This window comes from Chenopodium quinoa, unplaced genomic scaffold (assembly GCF_001683475.1).
Source record: "Chenopodium quinoa cultivar QQ74 unplaced genomic scaffold, ASM168347v1, whole genome shotgun sequence".
NCBI lineage: Eukaryota > Viridiplantae > Streptophyta > Magnoliopsida > Caryophyllales > Amaranthaceae > Chenopodium > Chenopodium quinoa.
The window spans coordinates 6,322,221-6,341,962 of NW_018743850.1; the positions used below are offsets into that span (position 1 = coordinate 6,322,221).

General features: G+C 34.1%; 2 protein-coding genes across 2 annotated transcripts; one reads left to right on the top strand and one right to left on the bottom strand.

The window, feature by feature from the left end:
- Window positions 1–2,343: 2,343 nt before the first annotated feature.
- On the top strand, window positions 2,344–7,386 carry LOC110686124 (uncharacterized hydrolase YugF-like). The gene is made up of 10 exons (XM_021862704.1): window positions 2,344–2,779; window positions 4,462–4,556; window positions 4,640–4,737; window positions 5,193–5,242; window positions 5,324–5,419; window positions 5,511–5,600; window positions 5,689–5,781; window positions 5,867–5,962; window positions 6,408–6,473; window positions 6,931–7,386. The coding sequence occupies exons 1-10, from the start codon at window positions 2,591–2,593 to the stop codon at window positions 7,069–7,071; spliced, it is 1,014 nt and encodes a 337-aa protein (XP_021718396.1). The 5' UTR covers window positions 2,344–2,590; the 3' UTR covers window positions 7,072–7,386.
- Window positions 7,387–11,413: 4,027 nt separating this feature from the next.
- Window positions 11,414–15,228, bottom strand: LOC110686125 (PLASMODESMATA CALLOSE-BINDING PROTEIN 1-like). Its single transcript, XM_021862705.1, has 4 exons — window positions 14,918–15,228; window positions 14,068–14,313; window positions 13,910–13,946; window positions 11,414–12,064 (listed from the first exon to the last, which is right to left on the bottom strand). The coding sequence occupies exons 1-4, from the start codon at window positions 14,967–14,969 to the stop codon at window positions 11,812–11,814; spliced, it is 588 nt and encodes a 195-aa protein (XP_021718397.1). The 5' UTR covers window positions 14,970–15,228; the 3' UTR covers window positions 11,414–11,811.
- Window positions 15,229–19,742: the final 4,514 nt, after the last annotated feature.

Here is a 19,742-nt window from a genome sequence, read left to right on the forward strand (position 1 = left end):
GCGAACTCCTCACGCATTTTCACCATCTCGCCCATCATCTTCTCAAAAGCCTGATCAGCGAGTGATTGAGCATCAAGGGATACCTCCTCTAGACGATTGTCTAGTTCCCCTAATTGATCTTTGAGTGCAGTAACCTCGTTTTCGACCTTGCCGACAGAATCCGTCATGTCGCAAGTAGCAACTTCGGCTTTGGTCAATCTCTCATCAACTTTATTCACTCGCTTCTCAAGTTTTTGGACAGCTTGTATGATAGCCTTAGGCGCATATCCCTCGGTTGTTTGTGAAGCACTAGCGTCCTTACAGTCCTTGCTCTTTGCCATTCTTTCCTCCTTCGCTCACCACTTGCTAACAAAGCTTGACAGCACTATAGTCCCCCGCGACCGTAGCTGCTCTAATACCACGTTGTCACGTGCTGACTAATCCCCCTAGTCTTTAGCACACTAGCCCACTAACTTCCCTCCCTCGGATGCTAGTCAAGGCTTAACCCCGAGATGCTTATTAAGCAAGAGTGTGCAACGAAAGCTAAGAGAATGTGAACACAAGAGAATTAACTTTGAATGCTTTGGATTGCTTGAGAAAGAGTGTGTACAAGTATTCTGAGATGCCTCCAAATGAAGGCCAAGTCCTTTATTTATAGGGCTCTAAGCATGGCCTAGAACCTTCACTAACCTCCTCAAATGGAGGGTTCTAGATATAACCTTTTCTAGAGTATTCTATACAATTCTGGAGTACATTCCTCTTATGTACAAAGGCCTAGAATGTTCTATACAACTCTAGTATTTACAAGTGATTCAAGGACAACCTAGGAGGTTCTGGAAGCTTCCGGGTGCATCACGAGCCTCCTTGAGTATTATGGAACCTTCCGGGCTTCCTCTTAAAAATCTAACACCACCATGATGTTCATTGGGCCTAAAAACGGCGGGCCCCTAAATTTGGGCTTAATCGGACTTCATTCGGGCCCCCGAATGACCCATTATTGTGTTACTGTCACTTGGGTGTTCACTAGGGTGACAACACTTAAGCTAAATAAAGCTCTATAGGGGGAGGTGCTCTGCTGGGCACCAAGGGCAAGCCCCTAGGCCACGATTATTACTTGCTGCCTAATGGCCCTAGTGAGGGGTGGGATGTGTGGATCGTGACAATGTGCTCTCATACATTATTATATGGTACAAACAAAATACTTTAGTTGGGTAATTGGCGTGCAATTTAATGACAAATCCCAAATTAAACTAAATAAAGACCAAGCCCTTACCCTGCATAGGTGTCACCATCAACTCTGCACAGCTGCACGTCCATCCGATGCTCTGGGCATACACGACATCAACCACACCAACGACCGCAGTAGGGAGAGGAGAGAGGACAAAGGTGATTTGGGAGAGGGGAAAGGAGAGAGGAACGAGGAGGGGGTTGGAGAAGGAGGGAACAAAGTGGGAGGCGTTGAAGGTGGAGGAGCTGCGGTTGATGGAGGGGTAGCGTATGGGATGTAGGGTGGGGGAGTAATGGGGCGCCGGAGTTGCAGCAGATAGAGGGAGGGAGAGGAGGTGTAGTGGTGTTGGTAGTGGTCACGAGTTGAGGGCGGTGGTTGTGGTTATGGAAGGGGCTGAGGAAGGTGAATGGTGGGTGATAATAAATAAATCAAAAGTTAATTATTCTCTTAAAAAAAAATTAAACGGTATTACAGGTTATACCTAAGAGAGACTAATTTGAGAAGGGATCATCGATAGTTTGGATTATTTTGATTTAAATTATAGTTTGGATTAAAATGAGAAGGGAGTCAATAGTTTAGATTATTCTTGTTAATTTTTCCATTTTATTATTTTCTCTAATTTCTCCTAAAACTCCGCGCATGAAAAAATGGAGCAGGTAATTAAAAATGGAGAGAGTAGTTATTTACCCCAAAAGTTTGAATTTTTTTTTAATATAATAAAGTAAAATATTAATATAAAAAAAGTTTCGAGCTTGTTCACGAGCTTTCAAGCCGAGCCATCGGATGACTCAAGCTTGGCTTGTTAAGATACCGAGCTGAACTCGAACTCGAGTTGAGCTTTGACCGAGCCGAGCATCAAACACTTCACGAGCAGACTCGGCTCATTAACACACCCTATTAATGACATTTGGTGAATTTTTAAAAAATTCGATGACATTTGATAAATTTTGGAAAACGCGATGACATTTAGTGAATTTTTAGAAAACTCCATGCCATTTTGTGAAATCGCCAAAATGACAAAGATGTAAAGGTTTGTACTTGCTTCTAGTTTTGATAAAGCTCCTCTGCCACCATTGCAATTTTGCCAGTGAGTTGTCAACTAATTTCTGAGCTTCATCCATTTTTTAATTATACGAGTAAAATATCTTACAATGTTCGTTTTCATACAACTTTAATATTTGTACTCGTACTACCATTTCGTGTTAGAATAAAAAACTGCAACAAATACCAAACCAAAATATCATCCACCAAAAAATAACTTGTTCAATTGTGACTTTATGAGTGTCAGTCATTAAGCTATAAATTCCAATTTCTTAGGGAATTTAAGAGGGCTCTATAAATACAATTTCACTGAGAAATTTACAAACAAAAATAAAATAAAAAATGGTAGCAATTACAGTAAGTAGCTATTCAACAATGCAATACTTGAAAGGATTCAACAACAACAGAAGAAGAAGTATGAGAGTGATTTCAGATCAAGAATTTCCAGCATTTCTTCCTAAACAAATCCAGAAAATTAAAGACCCTTTTGCTAGAAATTTGGCTTTCAGAATTGAACGTCTACCTGTTCAGGTCCTTCCTTCTTCAATCTTTTTTTAATATTTTTTTATTTAAAGTTTTTATTTTTAGTTTGTAATTTTCATTTATAATGTTTTTCGTAAATTTCTGGGGGATTTTTTGTGTATTCAAAATCTGAAGTGGGGTTTTGAAACTGCATTTGCATGTATCTGTAATTCTGTAAATTGGTTTGAATATGTTGTTTTGAATTAGCATAGTAAAAATACACTTAAACTTTATATTAACATTTGATTGTGTTGTGTTTTGACTAATTTTCTTTACAAATGCTAATAATTTCCAATTTTAATCTATTTGCTTGTATTTAATTCTCTAGTCTCTAGTGCACCTGGATGAGTAGTACTCTAATCCTCCATAGTAGAGGTGGCAAACGAAGTTATTCGAATGGGGTTAATTTGGTTAATTTATTTATTTAAAGTAATTCAATTCAGTTTAAATACGGAGTAATAATGTTTAAATGTAATTAATACACTTTTTTGGCATTTAAGAGATATTTAATGATTATAATGTCACTTAATCTCTTAAATGCCTAGTTGGTGTTAGGCCATGTTCACTTCACCAAAAAAAAAAAAAAAAGCAGTAAAAAATTTCACTTTAATAAAAATAATTTCAGTTTAGTAAAAATAATTTTATTTAAGCAAAAATAAGATGGAGTGAACAAGACCTTAGTTTAATTATAATGGCAAATTGACTAGAGCTAGCAAAGGCTGTCATGACACGTGAACACGACACGACATGAAGTTGCAGGTTAATTCCAAGGGTTTTCGACACGACACAATTATTAAATGGATCAGGCTAGTGTTGAGGTTTCCAACACGTCAAAAAAAGCTTGTTTGGTCAAATATAAAAAAAGAAAGACAAAAAGTCACACCGTACATAGGAATTCCACTCAATTAACATATGATTCTTTCATTAAGAATTTTATGAACACTATAGCTTATGAAAAAAACTTAGCTTGAACATACTTTTGATCTTGGTTGAAAATTTTGCTTAAGCTTGCCTAAGTTAAAGAGGAACGTGACCATAAACACGGTAGTTCAGACTTCAGAGCTCGACTCATTTACACCTCTAGCTCTCCCCTTTGCATTTTGTTGGGTTTCTTTGGACAATTGGACTCATTATCATGGAAGACCTTAAAGAGAGAAAATGATGAAAAAGGGGAAATGGCGTCTATGGCGATCTTTTCAAAACACTAAAGTTTATAGTTTGAACCCCTGATGGAATTTTGTGTTTTTTACACTTGTCTTGACGTGTTTATTACATTGTAATCAAAGATAAGTGGCTACAATTATAGATTAAAGAAGGGAGAGTCCGAATATTCATTTTTTTAAGTAGAAAAATAATTAGGTTTTAGGAATAAATTTGGGTGAATTACACAGAAGTTTGAGGTATATGGTGTAGAAACTTTCTTTCTTAATAAACTTAACAATAATTAGCTGCTAAAATTATGTTTTAAGTTAAGCTAGAGTGAAGCAGTATGTGAGGGGTATGACAATCAAACTAACAAAATTAAGGAAAAAATATTTCAGGATTCTCAACACACTTTCATGGAACAATCCTCTTTCTTTCTCCTTTCCCAATTTTTCGGTTGGCCTTTTTGTTTGTTGGAATTCAGTATATAATTAACTACATTGACTGCAAGTGATTAATAACAAGCTTTCCTTTTGTTGCTACTGCAGGTCTCATTCTCTGACACCTGCATTATGAGTAGTTGCATTAGGCCATCTATACAAGGAAATACGAACCCAGTTGTTCTCCTACACGGGTTTGATAGGTGAGGCTCTTTAGGTGACATATGCTGGTATTGTGTGTGAAAGACTTTGTCGCTTAATTTTTACATCATTCATAAATTTCCAGTTCTTGTTTAGAGTGGAGATGTGTGTACCCATTACTTGAAGAAGCTGGCACGGAGTGTTGGGCTGTTGACATTCTTGGTTGGGGATTTTCTGACTTAGGTATGTGTAATGGATTCAAGATTGATTGATTTTGCTCCCCACAAAGAAGACAGAAAATAGAGAAAAAGACTGAATCTTTCATAAATAATAATACTTCTCTCCAAATTAGTGATCGTTAACTTGAGGCTACTATTTTCTCAAAAAATAAAAAATATTAGGCTACTACTCTTCAAGGTAGTGACTTTAGGTCACAAGTCTCCTAAAACTCTCTCACCATTTGCCTGCCTAATCCTTTTTCATCTCTCTCTATTATTCTAGAATGAGCTTTTGTCTATGTGCAGAGGTGGCAGCTCTCTCTCTATTTATACTAAATCTAATGACTATTAATAGAATAAAATTAGACTACCTTGTCTACCCATAACGCTGCTTCTGAGGTCAAATCATTACAGTATGCTGCCTCAATGTACTTTACACAATGTTATTATAAGTTTTATAACCTCAATATGGTGTACCAGAACGGCGTCCACCTTGTGATGTGGTATCTAAGCGTGATCATCTGTATAAGGTAGCCGTAATCTCTTGAATCCTCGATTGTTTTTGGTTGGCCACCTTTTCAAGTATTCAGTTGCGTGTTTGATGATTACAGTTTTGGAAATTGTACATCAAAAGGCCGATGGTACTTGTGGGACCAAGTCTAGGGGCCGCTATTGCAGTTGACTTCGCAGTGAATTATCCTGAGTCTGTGAGTCATACTTCATGAGATCCACGAAATACTTTGAGAAGTTATTTACTAGACTCCTGAAGACTGATCTATATGTGGCTCATTTTTTCAGGTCAGTAAGTTGGTTCTGATTGATGCAAGTGTGTATTCAGAAGGTATTGGTGGAATGGCTCGAATGCCCATTATACTTGCTAATGCTGGTGTGAGTGCCACTATTTTTTCGTACTCATGTATTCTAGATGCTCTTAAGCCTCATTTTACAATATGAGTTTTTGACTGTCTTGGAGCAGCTATCATTATTGCAAAGCATACCGCTACGACTGTATGTGAATAAGTTGGTGTTTAAGAATGTACCATTCAGCACCAACTTTGATTGGATGAACGTGAGTTTATCCTTCTAACAGTTGTGAAGTTTTCCCAATGACCTTGATTTTGTGATCTGATCTTTTCTCCTATGTAACCTTACAGATAAGCCGATTACATTGCCTTTTACCCTGGTGGAGGTATGCAACGCTTAGTTTCATGGCAAGTGGAGGTTACAAGGTTACATCTATGATAAAACAGGTTTGTCAGACGTCTAAATAAATCTAAAGTAGTTTCTGTAGATGCATATGTAGGATCAAGCACCATCGCAGTGCATTAAAATGAATGTAAGTAAAACTAGTCTATAGTGGAATGGTAATAGTTTTTTTAAAAAAAACTACTCATGCTTTTTAAATTTATTGCAAAAAGAAAAGGCATGAAAAAATTGGAGTACAATGGCTATAGCATTGTGATTTAATGACTAAATGAACACCAAGAAATTTAGCATCGAAAACTTTCAACTTTCATAAATCATCCAACTGCTATTATGCATATATTATGTCAGCTACACCGACAATATATATTGTCGTCATGAAACAGTGAATATATATTATCTATAAACTGCATGTATGTCTTCTCCAAGCAGTTTGTCTAAAGACAATCTATAGTCATGTACATAAAGAAGTATCCATTTTACACTTGACAGGTCAGACATCGGGCACTTATCATCTGGGGAGAGGATGATCAGATCATCCGGTACAAGCTTGCATATGTAAGTCCATGTTATTTTTCTGATATATGTACTTCGAAGTCACAAGACTCACAACTGAAGTATAGCATAGTTTACGTTTTTGTGAACCTGTTAAAAGGGCCTTAATATAGAAAACAAGCTCACATACACTAATGTCTCGCTCGCAAAAAAAAAAAGAAAAGAAAGTGAGCATTAATGACTAGTGAAAACCCTCATCTCAGAGATAGGCAAAATAGCGGATTTTCTTTCATATACAGCCCCCACTTAGTAAGAAAAAAAAATCCATGAACTCCCCTGTGTAGGCGAATAAACTAAGAATCAGATTATCAGAAGATGTCACTAAGATTTGGCAAGTATTTTCTTAGATATGAAATGGGGTGTCCCTCAATTTGAATGTAGAATTGCATATCCTATCCTAGTCATTCAACTTTACTAACATGTATTGGCATCCATTGATCTTTACTTTGGTGTCACCCAGAGGCTATGTGGTGAACTGCAAAATGCCATTCTGCGCCCGATACCAGATTGTGGACACATCCCTCATGTAGAAAAGCCATCTGCTGTAGCAAACTTGATCCTTAAATTTGTTCAAGAAGACGACTGTGGCGTTACCATGTGAGTGTGTCCACTTGGCCAAATCCAACTGTTCTTGTACTTAATCTTGCTCAACTTCTGAGAATTTATCTAGATACCAAGGTATTTTTTTATTACCAATAGCAGTAATTTTTATTTGAATTAAAGTGTAATAGATCATACTATCATAAATCATAGGTATATGAGAGTAGTTATAGACTTATATGAGAGTAGTTATAGACTTATAGCAGTTTAATACATCTATGATGTGCTAACTCTTTCTAGTTCTGGGCTCGTGCTTGTGAAATGGCAATGAAAGCCCAGGAATGCATCGAGTATAAATTAATTACAGTATCAATTTTTTCCCTTAAAATATACAGACTTCGTAATATTATAGATGTGATGTAGAATAATACTTCACTTCGTATTAAATGTTTATGTGCCACCCTTCCATTACTCGATAAAAGGCATAGTACGCTCTGTCTGACCATTGACCAGTGCATCTGTGCACGGTTTTGTCAAGTACTCGTACAGTCGCACTCTTGTAGAATTACTTGAGTTTTTGTATATGCATGATGGTATGGATCTTCTACTTGTGATAAATCTGATGAACAGCTTAGCATGGTCCTTACACTTTCCCTACCTTTTATGTGTAAGTGCTTTTGAATAATCCTGATGATTTAGCATATCCGCATATGCATGACGCCATTGCCATAAATACTACTTTTTGTTTAAGCTAAAGTTGGGATTGCGCGGAGTTAGGTTTAATAAAATAAGATGTTAGTGGGGTAGACACGGTAATAAAAAAATTGTAAGAAAAGATAGTGGGTTATTTTATTGAAAAGTAAAGTGGTGTGAGAGAGAGCGAGAACCGCTGGAGGAGTGAGAAATAATAAAATAAGAGTGGGTGGGGACCATTAATGGGAAAAATATATTATTAAATTGTAAAGGTTTCTAAAAGATGAAATGTAGCTTTTTTAAAAAACGGACAAAATAGCATGTGCAACTTTTAATAAAAACAGAGGGAGTATGTAAATTGATTTTGCATGACTAATAGGTTGTGAATGAATTAATCTGTAATTATGTTTATTTATTGTAAATTTAAACAAGATTACTACAATACTACTCTCCATGAACTCAACTGATTTGAAAGGCTTGTAACATAAGCTCTCAAAGATCAATGAATAAAGCATGAATATTTAATTTTGATTGAGTCGAGTTTGATTGTTTGAATATAATTTGAACTCACTTAAATCTAAATTTGAATTTAGATTTTTTGAAGATTGGTTAATCCATTGGGTTAATGCCAAATTTTAAAAAGATGGCTATGCACGGGCGTGTCTCTCAAATCGTGTTGAATAATATTTTGTTGGATTTGGACAACTTTCTTGCTGACCTGACCCATAGAGATATCAATTTGGATGATCGGATCTGATAAAGTTGTGTCGGTTGAGTCATGCTAAATTATTATGTCCATACAAGTCCAAATATGAATCGAATATTTTTCGGATCGATTTTGGATCGAGTCTGGTATGGTTTTGACACCTTTACAGCCATGCTACAAGTCGTATAACTAGTTGGGTTCCTTAACTTCCTTTGGATTTTCAAATACGAAGTCTGAACAAGAATGTGATTTTAGAATTAAGAAGCAAAAGATTTGTGTGTTGGGGCCTTGGGGGGACTTGGGGAAGGGAGAGGAGGGGGTGTTGCAAAAAAGTGGCTACTGCACATTTACCAATGCCGTATAGTGTATTTGGAACTAAGATGTGACTTGTTAAAAAGCGAATAGAATAATCTACCATTAGAGTCATCAGATATTAACCTTGAAAGCTACATACTGCCATACACCCAAAAAAAAAAAAAAAAAAAAAAAACTCATCCAAAAGTATGATTCCTTTATTTTTGCAAGTTGTCATCTACAATTTGCCAGATTTAAATGACAATTATTGTTACATGACTAATTAAACAAGAAAAAAATTAAAACCCCCACCCCCACCCCCCAAATCAATTTATCTTCTTTTTTTTTTTTTCATTACTAGAATGTATCCATGCTCCCTCCGTGTTTTAATAAGTGCTACATTTTGATAGGCACATAGTTTTAGTCAATTTAATTGACTTAAATAAAATAAGAAGTGAGTGGGGCAGTGGGTAGAATGTATCCATATAGATTTAATTGTAAAAGAAAACCAATTTTAAAGTTACTCCGTATAGATTTGTCACAAGGTTGGAACTTAAAAGGGAAAGGATCATTATCCCCCTATACAATGGTATTTTTAAAACCAAAGAAGGAGGCTGAGACTAGGGGCAAGATTAGAACCCCCAACCTAGTTCAAAAGGTTAAATAGATAGCCATGATGTTACAATTTTTATATGTACTTAGTATATTGTAGTTTTTGATCTACACAAGATTGAAGTACCTCCGCTTAGACATAGTTTTGTCCACTGGGAGAGTTCAACTAATCCAATTAATCTAGATTTTGTCGCTCTAGAGTCATTCAAATATTCCCTCCATTTCTTTTAAATACAACACTTTCCAAATTTACCCTTTTTTAAAAGTATACTTCTAAATTTGAGAGTCCAGGTTCTGCAGCCATATTGTTGCTCTAAAAAAAACGGAAGAGATACAAATGCAAAAGCAATTGTGTCCCACCATATGCATGAAAATGACCTAAAACATGGTTGATCCATTCTCACGTGGGGAGCCTTTGAAAATAAGATCATGTACTAATACTTCATTATTAGCCGCCAGCCAGCTGATGACATTACTTTTCTAGTGTTAATACACACTTAAGCTGACTAATACACTACCTAAATCAGTAAATCCAAATTCACATGTGCACCTTGTCATTTGTGTGCTCTAATCTCTTTTTTATTTGTAACGTTTTATGTTTAATTAATAACATAAATAAATATCAATTGGTTGTTGACGTAGTAGTGATTGGGGCTACACTTGGTAGGGAGAACCGCGTGTTCGATCCCTGCAACAACAATTGGGAGGGGATTGGAACCTAACCACCCAGAATTGATCCTCGACTCCGAATTAGCCCAAAGGGTGAATCAGGTGGAACACCCAAAAAAAAAAAATAACTAATGTACATTTAAGCATCAATCTTCTAGTACTTTCTGCTTAATGAATACAGTTTATGTCGTCCAGCCTAATACATACCAAAATTAGACACTCACCATGGAATAAGTTGACCTTCTTTGGGCTTTTCCAATATTAATTATTTGTAACATCTACTTCCTCTGTCCCTATTTTTTTGCCCCATTTGATTGTGCGCGGTTTTCAAGACGCGTTTTAAAACGTCTATATCGTTATTTCCATATATGTAAAAAAAATTAAAAAACATGATATTAATAAAAAATACAGTGAGATAAATCTAACAAGAGCACTCATGACTATATTATCTTTTATAGATTAACGTTAAATTATGATCAAAGTTTTCAAAATTTGACTCAAAAAATGGCAATGGAGCAAAAATAAAGGGACAGAGGGAGTAATTATTATTCACATGTAATATTGAGCCATCTTTTATAAGTGTGTGCACATGTTAGTTGTCCAAAAACTCCAAATTAGATGTGAGATGTAATATCAGTCTATAGGTTTCGAAATGCATGGATAGCTTCGACTCATATACAGTCTAAACTGAGAACAAACCATTATGTTATGCGTGACTTAAGAAAAAAGCCCACATGTGAGTTGATATCACATTGAAGAAGAAAGAGGATGATTAAGTTCAAATTTACTATAGTGGGTTATTTGCCTATTACCAATTAATACAAAAAATGTTTGTGATCACTCTCGTTCGATCATTCGGTGCTTTTTTTTTTCATTTACAGATAAGGTATACGGGGAGCCTCCTCCTATCACATAAGGGGGGGATGAGATTCGATCCTCAATCATTTGAAGCATATAGGCTCATTGAAGATGTATCACTTTGATAAGTGCCGTACAAGAAGGAATATTAGGTCATCTTTGTTGCTTTCTTAATGTATTTATTTCAGGCAAAGAATCCATTTTGGGGAGGGTACAATAAGCATTACTGATTACTCCGTATTCACAAACTTATTGGTGCACACTTATTAATCGATTATTGTACGTCCCTTGGTGCTTGCTACTTTGGCTCATTTCGATGTTGACATTGTTATGGGAATATAAACAGAATATTGAGCCCCAATTCTTTAGACTCCTCGTGATGCTTGAAAGATGAGTCCTTGGCCTCTTGGTATTTGAAAGGTGAATTAAGCCTCGATTCTATGTGTCCCTCTTTTGCACATCTTTAATAGGGTTCGCTCTTGAATCACGTATAAACAAAAATTCATGAGAAAATTACACGTAGTTTAAAAAGAAATTTGCACATCTTTGGTTATTGACTTTATTTAGTATCTCAAGCAAATATTTTAGATAAGATATGATTTTCTCATTAGATTATAATATTAAACAAAATAGTACTACTACATCTAAAGTCTCTAGGCTAGCTAAGCATAGATTTACATGTTTTTGAAAATAGATTCCGATTACAAAAAGGCTAAAAAAAAGGCATTAGGAGAAGATGATGATGTTAGTTCATCCCGAATATCAAATTCTCCTAGCATTACCCACCGCTCAAAATAGAATCAATGCCCACAAACCCTAACTTTTCACACCACAAACAAGCTAAAAAAAGAGGAATATTTTCCAAAGATAACGAAATGGGTTACGAATTGTCCCTTTTTGATGATTCCCTACTTAAAAACTTACAATTGCACCAAAATCTCGTCCATTGATCTAAGTCGCAAAGTTTTACTAGGCATGGAAGACCAACAAGCCTGAAATAAGGATCAGTGTAAGCGAGAAAAGGGTGCCTTGGATGTGTTGGAACGTAGACGGACTACCATTATTTGAGTTATAGTCGGGCATGCCACCAGTGGGGCCAAGACCAGGGCTAAATATTCCACCAGGGGGGCTATTCAATCCAGTTGTTGATCCTCCGGTTCCAGTGGATATGCCTCCTGGAGTTGAGGATGGGATACCGCCAATACCACCAGAAGAAACCGAGCTGCGAATCAGAAACAGCTGCATTAACCTTTTAAATTTTTCTTTCACCAAAAACACTTAATGTTGAAACAACTATGCAGTTCAAATGTTGACATCAAAAACTAGATTCCATACACATGACAATGATCAAAGATAAGGTAATGATTCCACCAAATAATGCCAGTCACAAAACACCCAAAAAAATCGAAAAGACAACCACCAATGCATGGGAGAAGAAAAAGAGATGCTCGCTTCCAAATATGCAATACAAAGTAATCTAGTACGGAGTATGTCATTTTTGTGGTCGTGTGTACCCACAACCTTAGTCCTAAATAAATCCTAACCATCAACCTTATGTTACTCGTATAAGTAAGGCTAAGCTATAATAATTTGTACTAAATTAAGCATAATTGTTGCTTTTAAACACACTAATTAGAATAATTACCATCACAGCCAAAGACGATACATTGACAAATCTAGCACGTTCATAAATCATTATGAGACAAGCAAACATTCACCAAGAAAATATTCACCCACCTCATATTTCTGAAAGTAAATTTACATTGTCAGAATTAATTAATAAATATGCTCACCAAATATGTCTCGCTTTCTGGTTGAATGTATTGATGAAGTGTGCAAAAATGGCAACAAATTTAAAGACTGAAATAAGCACACATGACATTACACCCGCATGCACCAAACTGAAGAATAAGAAAGAGAGAAAAGAAAAAAAAAAAGACTAGTACTGAACTAACAGACATCAAACTAGTTGTATTATCATCGGATGCCCCAATTAAATAATTAAGCATCAACGTCGTGACAGCTTAATCTCGATGAAACAAAAGATATGAAACAAAAGATACTTTGATTTTGTACTCCGTACATGTTTAAGCATGATTTAGGTAGATCTACGTGGGTTTATTAATTGATTAACTTTATAGGAAATTGAGTTTCTCACTTTTCACGAGTGTATCGATATCTAACACTGCACCAAAACGGGCAAGGGCATGCAATGCCTTAGACCAAATCTGAATTATGATACATGGAGTACATCATTAAATTTGTTGTCAAGTAAGAACATCATGAAAGCGACTATGAAGGATTAAAGAAAAATGACCTTGTGGACTCTTCCATTTTGCAATAATGTTTAATGGTTGTGTTATGACTTAAAACCTCTTAAAAAAAGAAAACCATGGTAAAACCCGCAAGTTAAATCCTACACATCAACATAATTACATAATGCGCATCATACTCTCAAAAGAGAACACGATACATTCTTTTATTATTTTACTTTTGCATGTACATTCTTTCAAAAGAAAACCATGGTAAAACCCACATTTTATTATTTTACTTTTGCATGTACATTCTTTTAAGAGCATGATACACTTCATGCTCTTGACTGTGGGATCTAAGCATTGTGGTAATTTAAATCTACCTATAAAAAAGGCGATCAATTACTCCAAATTGTTATTGACATAATAATGTCTTGTGTTATGTCAAATACTTCTTATTAAAAAGAGAGAATTTTTCAAAAGACCTTTTTGTAAGAAGGTACTAATTGAGGTGCTTTTTAAGTGGAAAATTGACATAGAATCTTACAGTAAATTCACTGGTTAGAGGTGAAAAAACAGAGAAGCCAACATCATAGCTTTTTTTTTGTTTTCGCTTATTTTTTTCAATGAAACATGTTCCATCATGCAAATATTTAGCAAAAATCATGGAAACTATTTTAACATTAACATAACCAATTATATCAAAACCAAACCCAAAAATTTAAAAAAAATCAAAAAAATCAGCAAATCAAAAACTTAAGGATCCAAACAAGTCATACACATTTAGAAATATATAAAAGATAGAGAGATCATACCCTCCACTAGTAGGAAATGTGCATCCAGATGGCACAGCTAAAAAAAAATAACAAAAAAAAAATATTAGAATATAATCAAACAACAAATATTTAATAAGTAATCTTTTAAAAATATGATTGACTAGTGTAATTAATTAGAGAAGAAGACATAAACATACTGGAAGGGAGGTTGTTAGAAGGGGTGGCAGCACCAGAAAAAACACAGGAATCCTGAACTTGACCCTTATTCTGGAAATAACTATTAACAGCATAATCACAAACAGCCTTTGGATTATTTTGTACATAACAAGCTCCACCTGGTTGTATTGCTTTACAATCTGCTCCTGCTCCACATGCATAATCTATTACCCTCTGGTATGCTGTTGGATCTTGCGCTCCTTCTTTACAGATGCAGTATGTTCCACCTACATAACCCAGATTTTAAATTAGTATTTTTTTATTTTATTTTTTATTTACATAAATTTGGAATCTAGACATTTATACACCCATCATTTTGAAGATCAATTTTGTTGAAATTTTAGGATTTACCCATAACTTTTTTTGTGGAAGAAATGGGTAAAAAAATTAAATCTTTTGAGTGTTCAATTAGACCCACAAGCTTAAATTTTTAATTTTTGGTTAACTTTTGAGAAAATTTGAAATCTATGATTGTTTTGGCATAGGGAATGAAGTAAAGATTAAAACTTTTGAGTGTTCAAAGACCCACTTGGTTAATTAGGTTTTAAAATATTCAAGAATATGAGAAAAATTGAAATCTTTGATCGTTTTGGTTGAGGAAATGGGATAAAAATTAAATCTTTTCAGTGTTCAAGTAGACCCAAAAACTTACTTTTTGTTAAAAAAAATGCAATAAAAAGAAAAATTGAAGCCATCCATCAAATTTTCAGTTCATTTTGATTAAAAATCAAATCTTTAGAGTGTTAAAAGTAGACCCACAATCTAAAAACTTAGATTAAAGATTAAACATAATAACAACAGAAAAAAAAAATAGAGTAAAAAAAGGCTTACTTGAATAAGTAGTGAGGCTTAGAAAAAGTGCAAAGAACACTAAAACAGCCATGACTAGAGATGAAAGTTATGAGCTCAAAATCAAGCTTCAAATTAAAAAAGGCTTCTTTTTTTTTCTAAGAGAGAATGAAAGTGAAATAAAGAAGAATATTGAAGACAAAAAATTAGGAGAGAGAAATGGAAGTGTGGTGGGACTGATGAGAGAAGAAGTGGGGGGTTGGAACTTGGAAGTGTTAAAATTTGTCTAATAAGGTTTGCCATTTGTATTGTTTTTTTGGTCCTTTTTATACTCCAATACAAAGGAGAATACTAGGATGGCTGTTACTATAACTTAATTGTATTTTTCTAGTTGTTGAGGTTAAATGTCATTTTTATTACGTAGTAAAAATAAATAAATAAAAATTTATAAAATATGTATTTTTGTAGGGAAAGGTAAAATGTCTGTTACAGAGTACAGGGTATGCTATTCAAATTATAGAGAATCAACTCTTTGCATTCTACTCATTTCTACATATAAAATTTATATATGAGCATACTATATTTAATTTGTTTCAATAAATCAAACATATAATTATTTTTTTTAACAAAAGAATCATATACAAAGTATTTGTTGCAACTAATTAGGGTATGTTTGAAAAAATTATGTTTAGATAATTTCATAAATAAATTCAGCAGAATAAAGTCAGAAAATTCAATGAAAATGTTCAAACAAAACATGCATATTAAAAAGTTCATGAAAATACTCCATAAATAAGTTCAAATAAAAAAAATTTGAAAAAATTAGATGAATCAAACAAAGCTAGAAATTGAAAAAATTATGTTTAGGTGAGCATCGGAACCCTAAAATTGAAGCGTCGTGGAAATTGAAACCCTAGAAATTGTCGTAGCGCGGCAAATGTTGCTGTGACGCGACAAATATTGTCGTGTCGCGGCATTGTTTTTTCCGGAATTTCGTAAGTTCATTTTTATCTTTTTATTTTGCATTAAATACGGGATATTTTAGGCGCCGTTTCAGTGCTCCGGACTTATTTTAGGTTTTGGGTTTTAATATTTATTGATCGAGCTTAATTAATAAATATAATGAAATGAATTAAAAAGGGTTTGGGCTAAAATGAGGGTTGGACTATGCTTTGACTAAACATTTGGACTGATTTGTAAAATGTGTTTGACTGAATGTGGATTTTAAGCACTCCCGAGATCAAGTACTCGACCTGACCAATAATGGCGGTGAAAGGTTGTTTATCATCGGGTTTGGTTTTGGGGAGACATTTTTAGATGTTTACACTTATCGGATCGGGCAATTGTTAATTTTAAAATGATACCAAATAACCATATCTGATAACAAATTATCAGAACGGGTACCCGAACCGTTAGGGTTATCGAATTGGGTACCCTAATTTTCGGAATGGTTACGGATCGTGTTTTCTATTTTTCGAGTAGTTTTGCTCAGCCCTTACTAATACCAACGAATGCAAAAATGTTTTTTTTGGTATCAATATAATAACTGGTTGGTAGTATTTAGATGATACCATTTTAACATAATTTAATACCAACGCCAATTTTTAAATGAGCTGGATCCACAAGCAAATTATGAAAAAGCCCCCATTAAAGTCTTCAATGCCCTCAAATTATTTGAGATAGAGAATTTCCCGTAAATTAATCCTTGAAGATAATATCAAAAGTCAAAGGGTAAAACGAAAACATACTCCGTGAATGATACTCGTATGTTAAAACAAAATTCCAGACCCTGAAGACTAAAGAAAGGTGAGAAGAGAACATCTCGTAAAGGTGGAAGAGCAGAGATACTTAAGCAGTTGAAAAAAACAAGGAATTGTTGTTTTTTAGGAAGTTGAAGACAATATTTAAGTAAAGACTAGTCATACTACTGTAGTTTAAGTTACAAGGAAGATCTTGGACTCTGGGAACATGGGTTTTGTTATAAGTAATCTTTTTTTCTTGTCAGCAAATGCAAATTAAAGGTTCAAGTGTACTGTGTTTTATGTTTTGTGTCCGTGATTCAGTGGCCGTTCCAACGGTCTTTAACTCATTTGGGTTGTGTGAGATTAGAATTTAACCACACTTCAACTTCACCCTGGTTAAGTTTGGTTTGCATTTTGCACGTGGGACCTACACTAATATTGAACCTTAAATTAGGCTCTCAAGCCTCCTTTCGTTCCATTTTGTTTTATTATTATTAAGATTTAATTTAGTTGCTTTTTAATTTATTTGTCGAGAGTAATTGAAAATGTAAAATTGACGAGATCAATTGTATTAAGTGTGAGCTTTAAGCGGTTTTGATTTATTTTTAATAAAAATGAGTCAAACAAAAATGGTAATTACTTCATAAGTATATTGAAATACTTAATTATATATGCCAGAAACATTTTTGTAAAGCTAATAGCACGTATTGTAGAAGCCAAGTACGGAGTACAATATTATGTTTGGTTATAAGAGCGGATAAATTAACTAGAGAAACCTCGACTTTAAAACCCTAATCCAAGGTCCAATAAAAAAAAGCTCAAATCTTGCATTATACCTAGCCATTAAGAGGCATGAATACTCTGTATGTATAGCGAATATTAAGTTACGGAGTAAATGTGTAGAAGCACGTATTACAAGTTAGTTGTAAATCAAATATTGCTTATTATTATTAGTGAGTTTTAGTTGTTGTACTTGTACGTGAATGGTAGGAACAGTCAACAAAAATGGGAGTTTCAATATCAAGCAAGTCAAACTTCAAATGAAAGAATGCCGCCATGCATGTACATTTGTGAGTCGCAAACTTTGAAGGAATAATTTACACTTTTTAAACCAAATTGCGATGTTACAATTCTACCAACTTAGCATACCAATCTACCATACCACCATACGCACACACCAAAATGAACAAATTCAATCTAACAATTAGTTTTTTTTTTTTTTTTTTTTTTATAGGTGGATAAAATCATAGAATAATATTCCCTTTATCTCTAAAAACTTTGTCTAAGCAATTTTGACTTGTTTTGTAAGACGATCGTCGTCCATAAGGAATTAAGCAAGAGAAAAAAATATAAAACGATATGAATGCATGTGGGGTTGGAGTGGGAGCCTTCGTAGAAATGATGCAGTAATATTATACTATACTTGTAGTATAGAGTATTTCTACTCTGAAAACTGTTACATTATTATACTATACTTGTAGTATAGAGTATTTCTACTCTGAAAACTGTTACATTTAAATAACAATCGTTATAAAAAATGTTGCATTTACACTCCTTTACACAACCCTTAAGAAAGAAAAGATCAGATAAGAGAATAATAAAAGTTGGGTAAAATTCTTGCTATTTTTTCAAGATTTTGGTGGCAGTGGCATGAAAGCTAATGGAAGCTAAGTTGTTTGATGCGATGGAACCAAATTAAGAAGCTCAACTTGTAGTTGTAGCAAATTAGCAACAACGTTGTCTTTTTAACAACTGAGTGGGCCGCCCGGCTTGCTTCAAGCCCAAAATTTTCTAAAGTTGATACGACGAGCCAAATTGGCAAAATCCATAAAGTGTAATTTTGTATTTCCTACACACAAAAATAAAAAAGTCCATTTGTTTCTTAAAAATATGGTCTGCAATTTAAGATCGTGGACAATTGATTTTACATACAGGTACTGAGGTATATTTATTATTTTCGTGAATTTGGAATCGTTAAAGCATCAACACTCATGGCATAAAAAGTAGACCATGGTGTGAAAAAATCCAAAATCGGTAAAAGATCTATTACACTCATGGTATAAAATTATAGCATGTGCATTGCTCGACTTGAAACATGAATCAATCAGGTCACGCCACATAATTTAATACATATATTCAAATTTAATTTTTGCTATTGATTGTATTTTAAAGTTTTATCAACTACGAAGTAAATAAGTTGGAATCCACAACTAAACATGACATGCATTGTCAACTTGTTAGGTGGAGATTAGGGGGCGTTAACAAGCCGACCTTGTTTGTGAACTTCTCGATTCTCATTTTGATCAAAATTTGATCAAAGCTTGGTTGGCCTTGATATTTTAATAAGCCAAGCCTAGGCAGGATATCCTTGGCTTGGATCGAAGATTCGTAAACAATCTCAATTGTTTTATATTAATCGGCAAGTCTTGTGTGTGGCTATATTGATTTATAAAAGTAATTATTTGTTTATATGTCTGAGCTTCCTTATTTATTTATAAAAGTAACCTCATTTTGTCAATATAAAAGTAGCCTAAATTCATTATACGAGTAAAGTAAAGTAATATTAAAAAAAAAAAAGTAACCCTATTTGTTCAGTAAGTAACCCGTAATTTTAGTTTTAATTAATGTAAGAATAATTTCACTTATTTATGAGGGCGACCCCATTATCACTTTGAAGTAACCCACATAACCTCATTTTCTCCTCATTGTAACCCCTATTATATTATTAATTACCTTTATATGTGAAGTGGACACACCATGTGGTAGACGTATATAAGAATTTATGAATATTAATGTGTTTTAATAATTTGTAACCTAAATTGACATATGGGCCTTGAGTGTTATTGTCATAATTGGGTTATTTGAGAGAGTTTAATCATCATTTACATTTTAATTTGATAACAACTGGTGAATCTGAGACTAGATCGATTATTTGACAATTAAGTCTCGAGCTAAGCTCACGTCCAGGGGTTCTTATATTATACTGCATATAAGTATCTAACTTTGTTAAAAAAAATACTTCGAGGTTGTTAATAGACTCTTAAAAAAAAAAATTCAATCTAATGCTGCAACATAGTTTTTACTTTTAAGTCCACAAACAAATCACTATACGACTTTAAAATTTG